General features: G+C 42.7%; 1 protein-coding gene across 1 annotated transcript in view; it reads right to left on the bottom strand.

Annotated features, from left to right (window-relative positions):
- dner (delta/notch-like EGF repeat containing) overlaps positions 1 to 13,354 on the bottom strand; it is a 53,515-nt gene that overhangs the window by 8,332 nt on the left and 31,829 nt on the right. The window contains exons 4-7 of the mRNA XM_030401496.1: positions 11,320 to 11,483; positions 8,950 to 9,098; positions 8,568 to 8,721; positions 6,445 to 6,558 (exon numbers count right to left, since the gene is read on the bottom strand). Of these exons, the coding sequence (XP_030257356.1) occupies positions 6,445 to 6,558; positions 8,568 to 8,721; positions 8,950 to 9,098; positions 11,320 to 11,483 (581 nt within the window). The remainder of the gene's footprint in view (positions 1 to 6,444; positions 6,559 to 8,567; positions 8,722 to 8,949; positions 9,099 to 11,319; positions 11,484 to 13,354) is intronic.

Below are 13,354 nucleotides of genomic sequence, written 5' to 3'. Positions count from 1 at the left end.
ATTCTGTAGATTCAAAGATCGTTAGAAGTGTGGGAAGCAACCGCAGGACGACAGTAGATCGAATTCTTTCGAAAAGCAAAATGATATGTTACGCAATGCATACAGAGCAATTATGAGTGCATTAAACAAGCTTGCACAAAACTGATCTGGTAACACTTTACATTTAAACCAAGTGATCTTTATTATGCTTTACAGGTTCTGCATGTCTTCGTACTTGGTCTGGGTCCTCAGACTTAAAACTCTGGTTCATCAAGACTTTAAAGAAAGTGTTGTACGTTTTGGGAAATACACTTAATGTACATTGTTGCTGAGAGTGGGATAAGAATATCGATTTGACTGTGGTGTCTATAGCTTTAGTGTGAATCGAGGGCCTGGAGGTGATTAGCTCAGCTTACCATTAAGTCTGTAAGCATTTGGAAACAGCTAACCGGGCTTTGTCCAAAGTTTAAAAATCCCACCCCTGAGCACTTCTTAAGTTTATTCAATAATGCAGAAGTTCATCCACGATTTAAAAATGCGATCACTATCTACTCACTCTCAGGTCAGGTGAAGTTTTGTGGTCCACAATCACTCTCCTGTGCAACTGAAGAAGACGGGGGACTTAAGAAACCAAATAGAACATAAAGTGGATCCATGCAGCTCGTCCAGAAGCTCCCAGAGTTTTGGAAAGGTGTTATTTGAACACTGTAGCTGCTGAGCTGAAAGCATCTTTTCAAATCAATTTGGGATCTTAGGGCTTCCAGAGACTTGGACTGTGCTGGACGAGCTGATATGGAGCAATCTAATGTTTTATTTGGGTTTTATTTTCAGCAGTCACCATCTTCTCCTGTTGCTCCAGACAATGCTGTAAAACAATGCTTTGATGACGACAAAACTTAAGCCGGCATTCCATCAACATGAGGCTGAGTAGATAAATCCAATGTAAAAATTACCACTTGCAACAGAGCCAACAGCTGTTACCTCCTGCTTTCAGTCTTTATGCTAAGCTAAGCTAACATGAGAGTGGTGTAGAACTTTTCGCATCCATCTCTCAGGTAAAAAGGTGAATATGTCGAACTAATCATTTAAGCCTCAGGTCTGGCCGGTTTTGTAGAAGCTTATGTGGAGTGACTGATCAAAAAAATAACATTCTGAGAAAAAGAGAGCAAGTGGTTTGGCTCTACAACCTAACAAATCAACGCCTAGAGCAATTTTAAATGTTCTTTCTTTTATCCCTTCCTCCTCATTTCAAGAGAAAAGCAGCTCGGCGAAGAACGAATTCTTGCTGTTACATGGCTCTCTAACTATTGTGTGGTAGCAGTGTCTCTGAAGCAGCGTGGTCGTGTTTCTGTCATGCCAATCTGCGCTTGTTCTGTGCACCCCGTTCTTCTTTGTGGCTGACTGCTTGGGTGCTGAAGCCAGTGGTTTCTTCTCCACCTCCTCTCATTAGCTTGTGAGCCTCTGCCACTTTCACCTATCTCCCCTCATCTAAAAATAACTTCCTCCCTCTCTTTTCTCCACCCCTGCTCCTCCTCTACCTCCACCTCCCAAGAGAACTGCCACCGTGCTGCAAAGCACAGAGAGAGAGAGACCCCGCCGCGTATCCGCTCGTACCGCGATGTGTGTTGGTCCTCTGATTTACAGTGACGCTGTAGTAAATCCCTGTGCTGACTGCACGGGAGTGCACACTCCATTGAGCTAATGAAGAGATCTCTCTCAGGCACCCATTGATCGGCAAGACTTTATTCCAGCCAGCGAGAAGGGCATTTATCATTCAGCAGCAGAGGGACAGGTGTAATCTGCAGCAGTCAGGAAGAAATCTCATCCGAAGCTCTCTCCATCTCTCTGTGTCCACTGCCTACATCTGCTCCGTCCTTTGCTTTTTTGCTCCTGCGCCTCTTCCTTCCACGCTCCCGTCACCTCCTCTCCATTTTCTTCTGTTATACACTTCCAAACACACAGACGCTGGCCCACACACTCACACAATTACACAAGCTCTTGCATAAATGAAATGTTATGATTTGTATTTGTTCTATCGTGGCTTAATCCCCTGCTTTCCTCTATGTTTAGCTTCTTTACGCAGTTTGAAAAATGTTTAAAGGACCTCCACATCTTGAGCTTAATTTTCTCTTTCTTCCTTCGCTATCTAAACATCCCCCCCCCCACACACACACACACACACACACACACACACACATTATGACATGAGTCTTGGCAGATGTAGAGGAGTCTGTTTATTCTTGCTGCTGGCATTCAAACCTGCCAACATTAAAAGCAGTTAACAGTTTAAATTTAGCTCCCCCGCTCGGCTAATTCTGACTGGAGGCAGTCACAGCACTGACTCTCACACTGCCTCCTCTGTCAGCGTGTATCACTGTGTGTGTGGGAGAGAAGGGGAGGGAGATAAAGTGCATGCCACGTCTATGAAAATCATATTATGATTACTGAAAGGCGGAGGGACAGTAGAGACCCAGATACTTCATCAATGTCCTTTTAATTTTACACGTCTACACAAATGTTGTTGATGTCCGTCTTTGGAGTCCGAGGGTCTAATCTTGTCTGAGCCAGATTCCCATAAAATATGATAACATGTGTGATCCTTCTAGCGTCGCTGACTGATATTATTAAATAGGAAGCAAGCACAGGCTGTCCTGTATTTGAGAAAGGTTCAGTTCACACTGAGAGGGTGTGAAGACAAGGTCTAGCAGATCTGGACACCTTTTACAGACCACTTCAATAATCCTCTTTTCAGGAGTCCGTTCATTTTTCTTCATTTTCATGAAGGCACGGCAAAAACAGGGGAAAAAAAGAGAGCAGCAGATCATATACCTCATTAGACGACATCCAGAAGACAGAAGTCTGAATAACATTCTGAATCAGATACACTGTTTTTGTTTCCGGAGCTGATAACCGATTGCTGAGGAGTGAGACATCCTGCTTCTTTCTCATCTCTGGTGTGAGATGCATATGCGCGGCACCAGTCGGAGCCGGAGACGATAAACACATGTGACGGCTGCAGAGTCATTTGACGCTAGAGTGAATGCAGATTGTACCTGTTGTTCACATTAAAGACAAAAGCCAGATGTAAGTGGGTGTTAGTGGCTTTTTTGTTCAGTGTGAAAGGGGTATAACAAAGCAAGCGAAGCAGCTTTTAGTTTCTGTGCTCCCCACCTGTGGAACAAACCTTTAAATCAGGTCTTAAAATGTCACTGTTTGGCTTTTTCCAATGAATTAAATAGATAACTTCTCGTTTCACTCTGACGATTCATTTGCCCTACATCTAATGTCTCCACCCTTTTTAATTAACTTTTCTTTTCCTCTTGCAGTTACATCATTCTTTTTAATGCAAAAATAATCTTAAAACATTTTCACATCAGAGTTTCCAATAAATTAGTAATAAGTTACTACTAGGATGAGAAAGATTTGGATTATTGTGACAATATTTATGTTTTATCATGAGGACAAGCACTTATTCAATAAGTCGTCATTAAATTATGTGGGGAAAAACTGGCTACCAATTGAGTTTGTGTCATGATTATTGGTTTGGTTTGGAAAAGATTTGACCGCATTTATGTAGGAATGATCTGTTACGACATCAATCTTTCAGAATTGTTATGTTAAATCCAATACTGATGTGTGGTCTGCTGACAGGGAGACAACCAGAAGTGAAAATATCACCTTCTCTCCCTGCAGGGTGAATCTATGAAAAGTGATAATCTCAAAGTCACTATCTATCCGAATGAGCGAACACATGGATGATTAAGCCTATGCCACACTGATGACAGCCCTTGCATTTGCTGCAGTACCAAAGATGTACACTGGGTGTCTGCGGCGACTTTCCCGGGAAAATGTCACAAGCGGCGCACAGTTACAGACGCGTTCATTCAGCAGTAGTTTGCATCATAATGACTGGAAAAAATCAGCCTAATGTCAGACAATGAATAAGTTTGTACGTTACATTACTTTTATAGCAACCAGTTTTTTTATTCAGTAAACTGGCGTTATAATTATAATCTCAGAAGATAAGTATTGTTACTATGGAGGCGTGGAGAAGTTGCCAACTGACAACTGTTTTTACGTCACACAGTCGACACTGGATCTCTGGGAAGCAGTGAGGTCCAAAAATACAGCTGCAGTCGCCACTTCCGGAAAACTTCAACTTCCACTTTAAACATCTCTACTGCCTTTATGATGTGGCAAACAACTCGTGACCACAGAGTTGATGCGCCTCTGATGACAGCTGCTACCCTTGACATGCCATCCATCATTTTATTTATTGCTTCTGTCTGTGCAGGAACACTTCAAGAAAACTTGGAGGGAATTTATGGATAAGAATGGCTGATTACTGCAAACACTAGGCAGCATGCCAAAATGAGAATCTGTACTCAATGCATGTTTATTTGGCAGTTTGAATAAGCTTACATTTCACAAAAAACAGTGACAGTTCAGGTTACAGGAAAGGTGAGACAATACTTCTTGTTTTTGATTGGATCGAACCCAAAGTCCCTGCAAACCGCTCGTTGTCATATCCTGTTTCTAATGTCGTCTTTCAGGCATTGAACCTCTCATGGTGGAAAAACTCTTTAAAATGTCCCAAGGAATCCCTCTGTCCAATCACAAACAGAAAGTGGTGTCCCGCCTTTTGAATGTCTGAATGTCCGTATGTTTTTTTTTTAAATGTTGTGTTTTCTGAATTGTCTTGTTTTTAAAAATGTTTTTAGGGTGTTTTGTGAAATGCAGACGCAAGCTTTACCAATCCCAGCTCATCCTGCTTGTTGGTAGTTATACATTTTTAGCAAACACCCAATTCTCCACAATGCACACTGTGACAGAACAGATTTATGAAAATGAGAATATTTATTCATGCAAAGTGTGTTTTCCTACAAGAGTGCATGAGTGTTGTTCGGCATTCTGATTCATACATTTATTGATTGGTCACTTGTCCAATGCTGAAGCTTCCTTTTCTAAAGATTTCCCATTTACCCACAGAGCCCTTTTCTTTCCCGATCTGCAGATTTCCCTGCTTATCCTAAAATGTTTCTGTATTTATTCCAGTAAAAACAGAATATTCCAAACTACTTTTGCACCTTGTTGCTGTGGATCATTGTTATGTTTTCTTATTTGTAATTTTTTCGCAGATACTTTGACGTGTCCCAGTAGGACAGCTAGCCAAATATTAACTAAACAGAAAAAATGGTTGTAGTGCTGTGTTCCAGATTGATTTAACCTGCTGCTTCCTGTACATAATCATGCAGGGAGGTTTGTTTTCAAAAAGTTAAAGTTCCCTTAAATTGTCCAATTATCCCATGTTTTTTTGTTTTTTTGTTTTCAAAAAAGCACTCTCTGCACACATTAAGAGGCTCTTACACACTTCTCACCACCACCATAACGACTGTTCCTCACATTTTACGAAAATACATGCAATCGTTTTATTTTTTGGCAGCCGCACATTAACAATACAGTCAGGTGTTGCAGTGTGAGCGAGCCCTGCATCCAGATCAGGAATGAACTGACCACTGGGAGCTGTACCTGCAACATTGAAACAGCCTCATGCCAGGTTTTACACCCATCTACTGTTACTTTAGTTATGCGCCTGGGTCCATTGTTACCTGATGTTAACCAGTCATGACAGAGTCAGCCGGAAGTGTTTTCACCCTGTAAGACTGTGTGTATGTTAAAATGTGGCCCTGGATACACCTATCATGGTTTTGTAGTGGGGCAAATGGGTGTGGTACGACCCACGACTGTGGACTGCTAATGTGATAATGTAGTAATGACTACTGAATGGGCATGGGTTGAAATATGAACATGTTGACAGGCTGGTGTGATCCATCTCATTGCCATTACACGTGTGTGTGCGCGCGCGTTCGCGCGTGCGTGTGTGTGTGTGCCTACATGGTGTATGTTAATCGCAAACTAGCGTGCTCTTGTTGAGAAATGCTGTTTCTGCAGAAGTTTTGCGGTCATGGATTTCCCCAGAGAATGATGCAGGTCGCTGAGGCTATGAAGACTAATTAGACGAGAGGAGGAAGGTTTAAATTAAGCATCTCAGTGGCACAGATACTGTTAAGCACGAAGCAGACAAGACAAGTGTGTAATAACCGGAATCAAACGGCTGCAAAATCCACACATTATTGCAGGATATACACACTTCTCTTCTATATGTGTTTTTTTTTTCGTTTTGTCTCTTTGGGCTCAGATGATCGTGAGACTCAGACTCATTTTCCTATCTGTATCTTTTATTTCCTCGTTTCACGTTGAAGAAAAAATGACTTCATACTTTAATACAAACAGATGAGAAAACGGATGTGGACTGTGCAGCCACTTCTATTATGGGCACACAGACAATGTATTTCTGGCACTCTCATTCATTCCTTCTGAGCAAACATGCACCAACATACGCACGCACACACACACACACACACACACACACTCAGTTCCAGCATGCAGTGATTGGTTTCCTACCTTCGGGACAGTAGCACCTGGGCCCGGCCAAGCTGCTGAAACAAGTGGCTCCATTTTTGCAGGGCTCAGAAACGCAGTGGTCGACCAGCAACTGGCAGCGCTCCCCTTCATAACCTGAGCAACACAGTTTGCAATCAGACTACCGGATTTCTTTCATTACATTTGGTGGAATGCAGCTGAAAGTGCTGTGTTTAAGTAAATAGTGCGAAAATAATGCCGGCTACGATGACATAAAAGGTTCTATTTTGTTGTTGTTGATGTGTCCTTGCTTTTAAAATATTCGATTAAAATTATACGTTTTGAAAGATGTTGTTTTATTATTTGCATGTATATGTTGGAATATCTATAATATATTATTTTGTTAATTCTAGGAGGAGTAGCAGCAAACATGACTATGTTTCCTCAGTTTCTTTGTGTGTTTTCATTTGCGCTTTCCTCTGGTTCTCCTCATCTGCCCTTTTTAGCATGCATTCGCAAGGCGGTTTTAGCAGTCATTCCGGTGTCTCCAGAGCACATGTGCATGTCATGGTTCCCGACAACAATACCCATACCTGTGTGCGCTATTCGGGAGTGTAAGTGCTCAATCTACTGCCTCTTACACAGGGATATTGTCTGCTCTGTCGTGCATGGACAGGTGTTAATAGTCCTCATGACAGGACAAAATAACATGACAAAATGGCCGCAGAATATGCTTTAACCATAAAAAGCCACATTTCTAGCCCCTAACAGCTGGAGGAAAATTAACACCTGGGACAGAGGGCACAGTGTCAGATCTTAGTACAGAAACTGTGCTTTAAAAAGGAGCCATCAGCATCTACTTTTAAAGTGAACTTAACCTTTCAGAGTGCTCCTGTTCAGGGGCCAAAAGCCACAAACGCTGGCCTGTCACTGGACGGTTTGAGCCGTCCAGCAGGGAGGGTACAATGATATGCCTGAGAAGATGCCATGGTTTCTTCTGACAGCAGGCAGCTGTATCATTGTCAGAAAAACATGCCCATGCACTCTGGGGCCACTAGAATGACTGATTAAACCTCCTTATGAATGCACGTTTAAACACGGGGATTAGGGGAACCAGAGAAAAGTGTAAATGAGAGCTCTGGGCCACGCTCTGTGACAGAACAAACACAAAATAAAGGTAACAAAGCAAACTATTTTCTTTTTTCCCTCTCATCTTTGCATTTCTCCCCTGTGTCCCCTAAGGGGCGCCGTAGGGTCCTTATAAGGCAATATAGAAATTAAATTCAAAGGTCCCATATTGTTGAAAGAATTTTATGTCTATTTAATCCTATGGCAGTAGTAGGTGCTATAAAAATACAGCATATGTATCAAAACACTCCATCATCCGTGGAAAAAACCACACAGCTATGTTCAGAAGCTGCATTTAAACAAGCTGTCAGGATTTCAGTAAGCTTGTGATGTCACAACCATACAGTCACCGCCCTCATCTACACCCCTGGCACGGTTGCGGGTGCAGAGACCAATGCCGAAACCCTGCAGGAGCTGCCTGCTCAGGCCTGTGACAGCTGATCAATCAGAGCAGGGCTTTTCTTTGGGAAGGTGGTCTTAAAGAGACAGGAGCATTCAGACAGGGGGTGAATAGCGGTGCTGCAGCAATGGTTACTGTTTTCAGAAAGATCTTTTTTTAACATTTAAGCTAGTAAACACTTTCTGGTAGACGACCAATTTAAAAGTATGAACCTGAAAAATGAGCTTAATAAGGGACCTGAATAAGTCATCATGTCATCAGAGGCACTGACCTGAGCCACCTAGTTTAACTAAATTTGACAGTGCCGCCTCTAATCAACTGCACACACAGGGCTTGTTAGCACTATTCCCTAATGGGATGTGACAAGCAATCAGTGGTCACCCCTGACATTTACCTTCCTACCAGAGGCCGTCTCTTCAAGTCCCTGTCCTAAAATAAATCTGACAAGATCGAAGGGTCAGTGCGCTCTCTGTTCCCGTGTTCTTATTCAAAGATTTTCCTTAAACTAAAAGAGAGGATTTCAGTTTTCCCTGAATCATATACTCATCATAACTCACATATAGACAACCACGACCACATAATCACGGTGAGAACCTAAAAGCTCAGAGTTACGATGCACACATGGACACACACACACCTGGAGGGCATGCGCATGTGAAGTTGCGTCCTTCACCCCCCTGCCTGACGTCGCTGCAGGTGCCGTTGTTGTGACAAGGTCTGCGGTGGCACGCGTCAAACTCCTCACAGAAGATTCCGGTGTAGCCGTCCTCACACTCGCAAAAGAAGGTGCTCTGCAAGAACACGAAATGTCAAACGTCATTTCAACGAGCCTTGAAGGGGAATCAACAGGAGACAGGGACGAACACTGGGGGATCAACAGAGGAGAATCTCTTCTGTAAGTTTTCCTATTCATTTATAAATTAATACTGCAGCGTTTTTCTTGTAGCTTTATTCACAATATTGTTTTGATGATAATAAACACTCAGCGCTTTGATGATTTGATATCTGCTCTTTCTCACCTCAGAGGCCTGTGTGATACATTTGCCTTTCCCGGAGCACTGAGGGTCACTGAAGCTGCTGCCTGGCTCCACGCAGCTGCTGGCCTTCACCATCAGGCTGAGCCGCAGGGTGACCTCCGGGGCTGTGGGGGAGCCCACGCGCAACACACCTACAACAGACGGGTTCAAGGTTTTAAAAATGATTCCTGTTGCTTTTTAGTCATTCATTCGTTGTTAAATTGGCATGTAGGATTTGTGTAGGCTACTTCATTTTTAGCTATGCTAGTGGCTGAGAGCATTCTAATGTCAGTAAATTGTTTGGTCAACAATGGATAGATTGCTGTAAGATTTTGCATTCATGGACTTAAATGACTTTGTGTACAGTGCTAATTAGCATGCTAACATGCTAAACTCAGTGAACATGTCAGATATTTTATACCTTCTAAACATATGCATGTTAGCAACGTTATGTGGACCATGTTGATAATCAGCAAGGATTTAGGACAGTAGCCAGTGTGGCCCGCCTGTTGGTATAGCCTCCTCCCAGAGATGCTAGCATGGCTGTAGACTCCTACTCTTGCTACTAAATGTTGTAGGATGGATATAAAATGGTTCCTTGTCTGTAAAGTACACCTTACCTGCCGACAACAGACACAATAAGCTGTGGCTAAAAGTGTGAAGAAGAGAAGAGATGCAGGCATTTCTTCATTGAGACCAAAATAGAGCTTATGCCCCTCCGTCTCTATCTTGTCTCCCTGGGTCTAGAAGTTCAGAACATCTCTTATTATATCTTCAATCAAAGCTGACAGCTACACGGGCGCTTGGATAAAAATAGCCTCATGGTGAATATTAACTGCCATTTTTTAGAGGCCGACCTGAGCCAATGGGCTGCATGTCCATCGATGATGAGACACTGATGACGCAAGCCGCGAAAGCCAATCAGAGGGTCCCATGAACCAACTCGTGCCTCTCCGTCATCCCTCGCCAAATGTTCATCAGCCCAATGACATCGAAAGTTGGACCTGCACAGTCACCGCTCACTCAGATTGTGAAAGAACACTGCCAGCATTCAGAAAACAGTGACGTGTGAGGAGGGAAATGCAATGTCACTGCTCCTCCCTCCTCACTGATGCATGCGTCTTCGCATTCCTCTCGCAGTTTGACCTTCACTCATCTCTCCTTCTGCATCTTTCTTCCTCTCCTCTAATCCCTTTGCCATCTCTTTCTTTTCCTATCTTTCTCCCTCCTTATCTGTCTCTCTCCCACCCTCCATTATCCTTCCTCCCCTCTGATTTAACTCCCCAATGTCATCTGCCCCGGTCTCTCTCTGGCTCTCTCTCTTCCTCTAAGGCGAAGCGGAGGCTGCGTTGCCACAGAGTTAGCAGACGCGTCAAGGTCAACAGACAGGCAGCGTAGTGAAACAGCATCAGGTATGTTGAACACACACAGAGGTCAGCCAGCCCTTCAGTCCACGAGTGAGACTCCAATTAGCCCCCTCCAGCACCAACTGCAGCTCACACCACCTTTCTGGCACGGTGTGTACTGTTTCACAAAATCCCTGTGAGCATGCCCTTGTGTATGAGGCTCAGTATTAGACTACAGATGGAATACCCACATAAATATCTCCCCTTTTTTTAAATATGCAAATACCTGGCCTCATATATGCAAATATTATGCGATTCTCCCCAATGACGTGTTGGAAATAAACGCTGTAAAGACAATTTATTTAAATTCATTAATCCTCAGATGTTTTTTTTGGCTCAGTTGTAAATGAGCTATCTGGAGGTATTTCAAAATGTTTTCTGTTTAGCCTCCATGTGGTTGTTGAGCAAACATATCATGAATATGATATAATGAAAAAATAGAGATACGGTAATTAAGTGTAGTTAAAATGATACTACATCATGGCACTCGGGATTTAAAAGAGGTTGAACCATGCAGACTGTGGGAAAAAGGTGTCTTAAACCTTATTTTCTGCAAAAGTCACAAAAGTTTTGGAGCATTGTTTTTTTATTCAATTTTTTTTCTGATTCTATTTTATTCTATATGTATAGACACATGTATAGCTTCTATATGTGTGTGTGTGTTTTTTTGTCTCGCTGACCACTGAAAGGGTAGTTCTGGCTCTCTCCCCCTCATTCAGCATGGTTGCCTGGCCTTGTTAACCAGAAATGACCTTCCCCAGGGATGATGCCAAGATGGCTGTCGAGTGAAGGACGTTCCTCAGCCAACTCTTTATAAGTTATTTGATTGTTGTTAATTTGCAGTAACACTGTTGAGACAACGGGTGTGGCTAAGATTTTAAATAAATAACGTCTCTTACCCCCTTGTGTACAATACGATAAAGTAGACCCGACGGCTACATACATTAGAACATCGGAGGTATCTTACTGAGGAAGTAGTTCTGTCCCATGGGCAGCAAGTGATCCGGCACCACCAGTCCATCGGCGGCCTGCAGGAAATACATCGTAGTGCCATTCACAATGGAGGAGTGCAGGAAGCCCTCTTCATTCACGCGCCACAGCACAGGAGCTCCAGTGGCATTCACCACCAGCCTAGTTGGAGAGACAAAGCACGGGAGGAGAGGATGGTGGATGAGGCGGATAGAGCGGGAAGAAGAATCATAAAGAGAATCTGATTATCGTGGGCCCGGACCACGAGTTTCTACTGATTGCCGTGATCCCTTTTTAATTGGTGACAAGTCTTAGCTGCTCACTCGGCTTTTGTACTGCAGGTTTGTATTATTCTTTTTAAATAATGGATGGCACCCGCAGAAATACATTGAATTCACAAAATTATGAGAGCTCAATTCACACTCTGCGCCCTTATTATTTTCTACATCCAGCGAACACTGCGTTCATCTTGCAAGACATTTCTAAACCAGCATTAAAGATAAGATGAATGAGCTAATCCTCTATATATTCCCTACTTCTTCTAATCCTTATTTTATTCAAAGTAAGAAGCTTAAAAATAAAATATCACCCTCCATTCTCCATTCATTGGCGGTCTTGAGGGACCCTTTGCCCTGTATATGAACCCAGGACTGATGATTAAAGGCCAGTCTTTCTGTTGGTTACTCCCAATCGGGCACCATGGTCAGGTGGTGAGTAATGGCTGCCACTGGTCTGACTCAGCGGGGGGACATGTGAAATACAGCCAGTGAGGTCGAGGTCTATCTTTCATCAGGACATCAGACAATTTGTATCAAAGTGAGAAAACGTTCAACATAGATAGAGACAAGTCAAGGCGGAGAGCGCACAAAACAAGTATGAATGGGTACTTTTGAATGTGGCTCATTTTGATTTGACACTGTACCTTTCGATTTTTATTGATGTTGCAAGGTAATGCCCTTAACTTTACACCAATAAACATTGCTGGGAGAAACATAGACTGCCAAGGCAGCCTGTCCTCATCCCATAGTTATGTTTATTGTGAGGCAGCAAACTTTAGTGACCATAATAATTATGAAAGGAGCACAGGAGTATGTCAGGTGATGTAGTACAAAGAGCGACGGAGCCTTCGTATTGGGTGAGGCTGTCATGGATGACCACTGATTGTACTCCATGTGAAAGCAAAAGTCAACGTTGACTTGTTTAACCTTACAAATACGTAACATATTTTCATATTGGCAATCAATCTGTTTTGGTTTTGTCACAAGATGAACCCAAAGGAGCGTAACATTGCAGCATAAATATAAACTCTAAACATATATGAAACTTACATTGCCAACATTTACTCAATGGGTTGGCCAGATAACCAGGAGGTCTGCAGACCAAATTCATGCTTACCATGGGACGACACCTTTCAAGTGCCGACTCTCAGGTTGTCAAAGGAATGGTAAAGGGTGTTTACTTTGGCAAATATTCTGATATTATATATAATAATACCTCTGATATGGCTCATACTGGATATGTCTAAGTAAGGAAAGATCGCATATAACAAATAAATGATTGTTGAGGCTAATGTTAAATAAAGGATATATAAAAGGATGGTGGTGATAAAGCTCATGACTGCATCCAACGCACTGCCAGCCCGCTGAAGAGGAGCTGAGCAGCCACAATGAGAGCAGTCCTCTTGAAAGAGAGACAGTCGGGCAGAATGAAACCCCGTCGCCCAGTGCTGTAAGAGAGGCGCTGTTTTGATGAGGCTCCTCACCGCTTAAATGCTTCTAAGCCCCTCTCTAACCTCACTCCCACACCACAAATAATCATTCTCGTATTAACAAACACAAATTATGAATCAGTAATTATCCTCTCAGCTCTTGCCTTTGTGCTTCTATTTTAACTGATGAGAACTAATATTTTCATTTCCCTGACAGTATCTTTCATATAAAGAGAAACGTCAGTGAAAAATAATATCAGAATGATTCATTATGTGTGCTATATTAAAGTGGAAACACACAGGAGCGTTAACCGTAAACTCTTTG

This window comes from Sparus aurata, chromosome 2 (genome assembly GCF_900880675.1).
Source record: "Sparus aurata chromosome 2, fSpaAur1.1, whole genome shotgun sequence".
Lineage (NCBI taxonomy): Eukaryota > Metazoa > Chordata > Actinopteri > Spariformes > Sparidae > Sparus > Sparus aurata.
The sequence above is the reverse complement of the archived record's forward strand: the minus strand, read 5'-3'. Positions and strand labels throughout refer to the sequence as shown.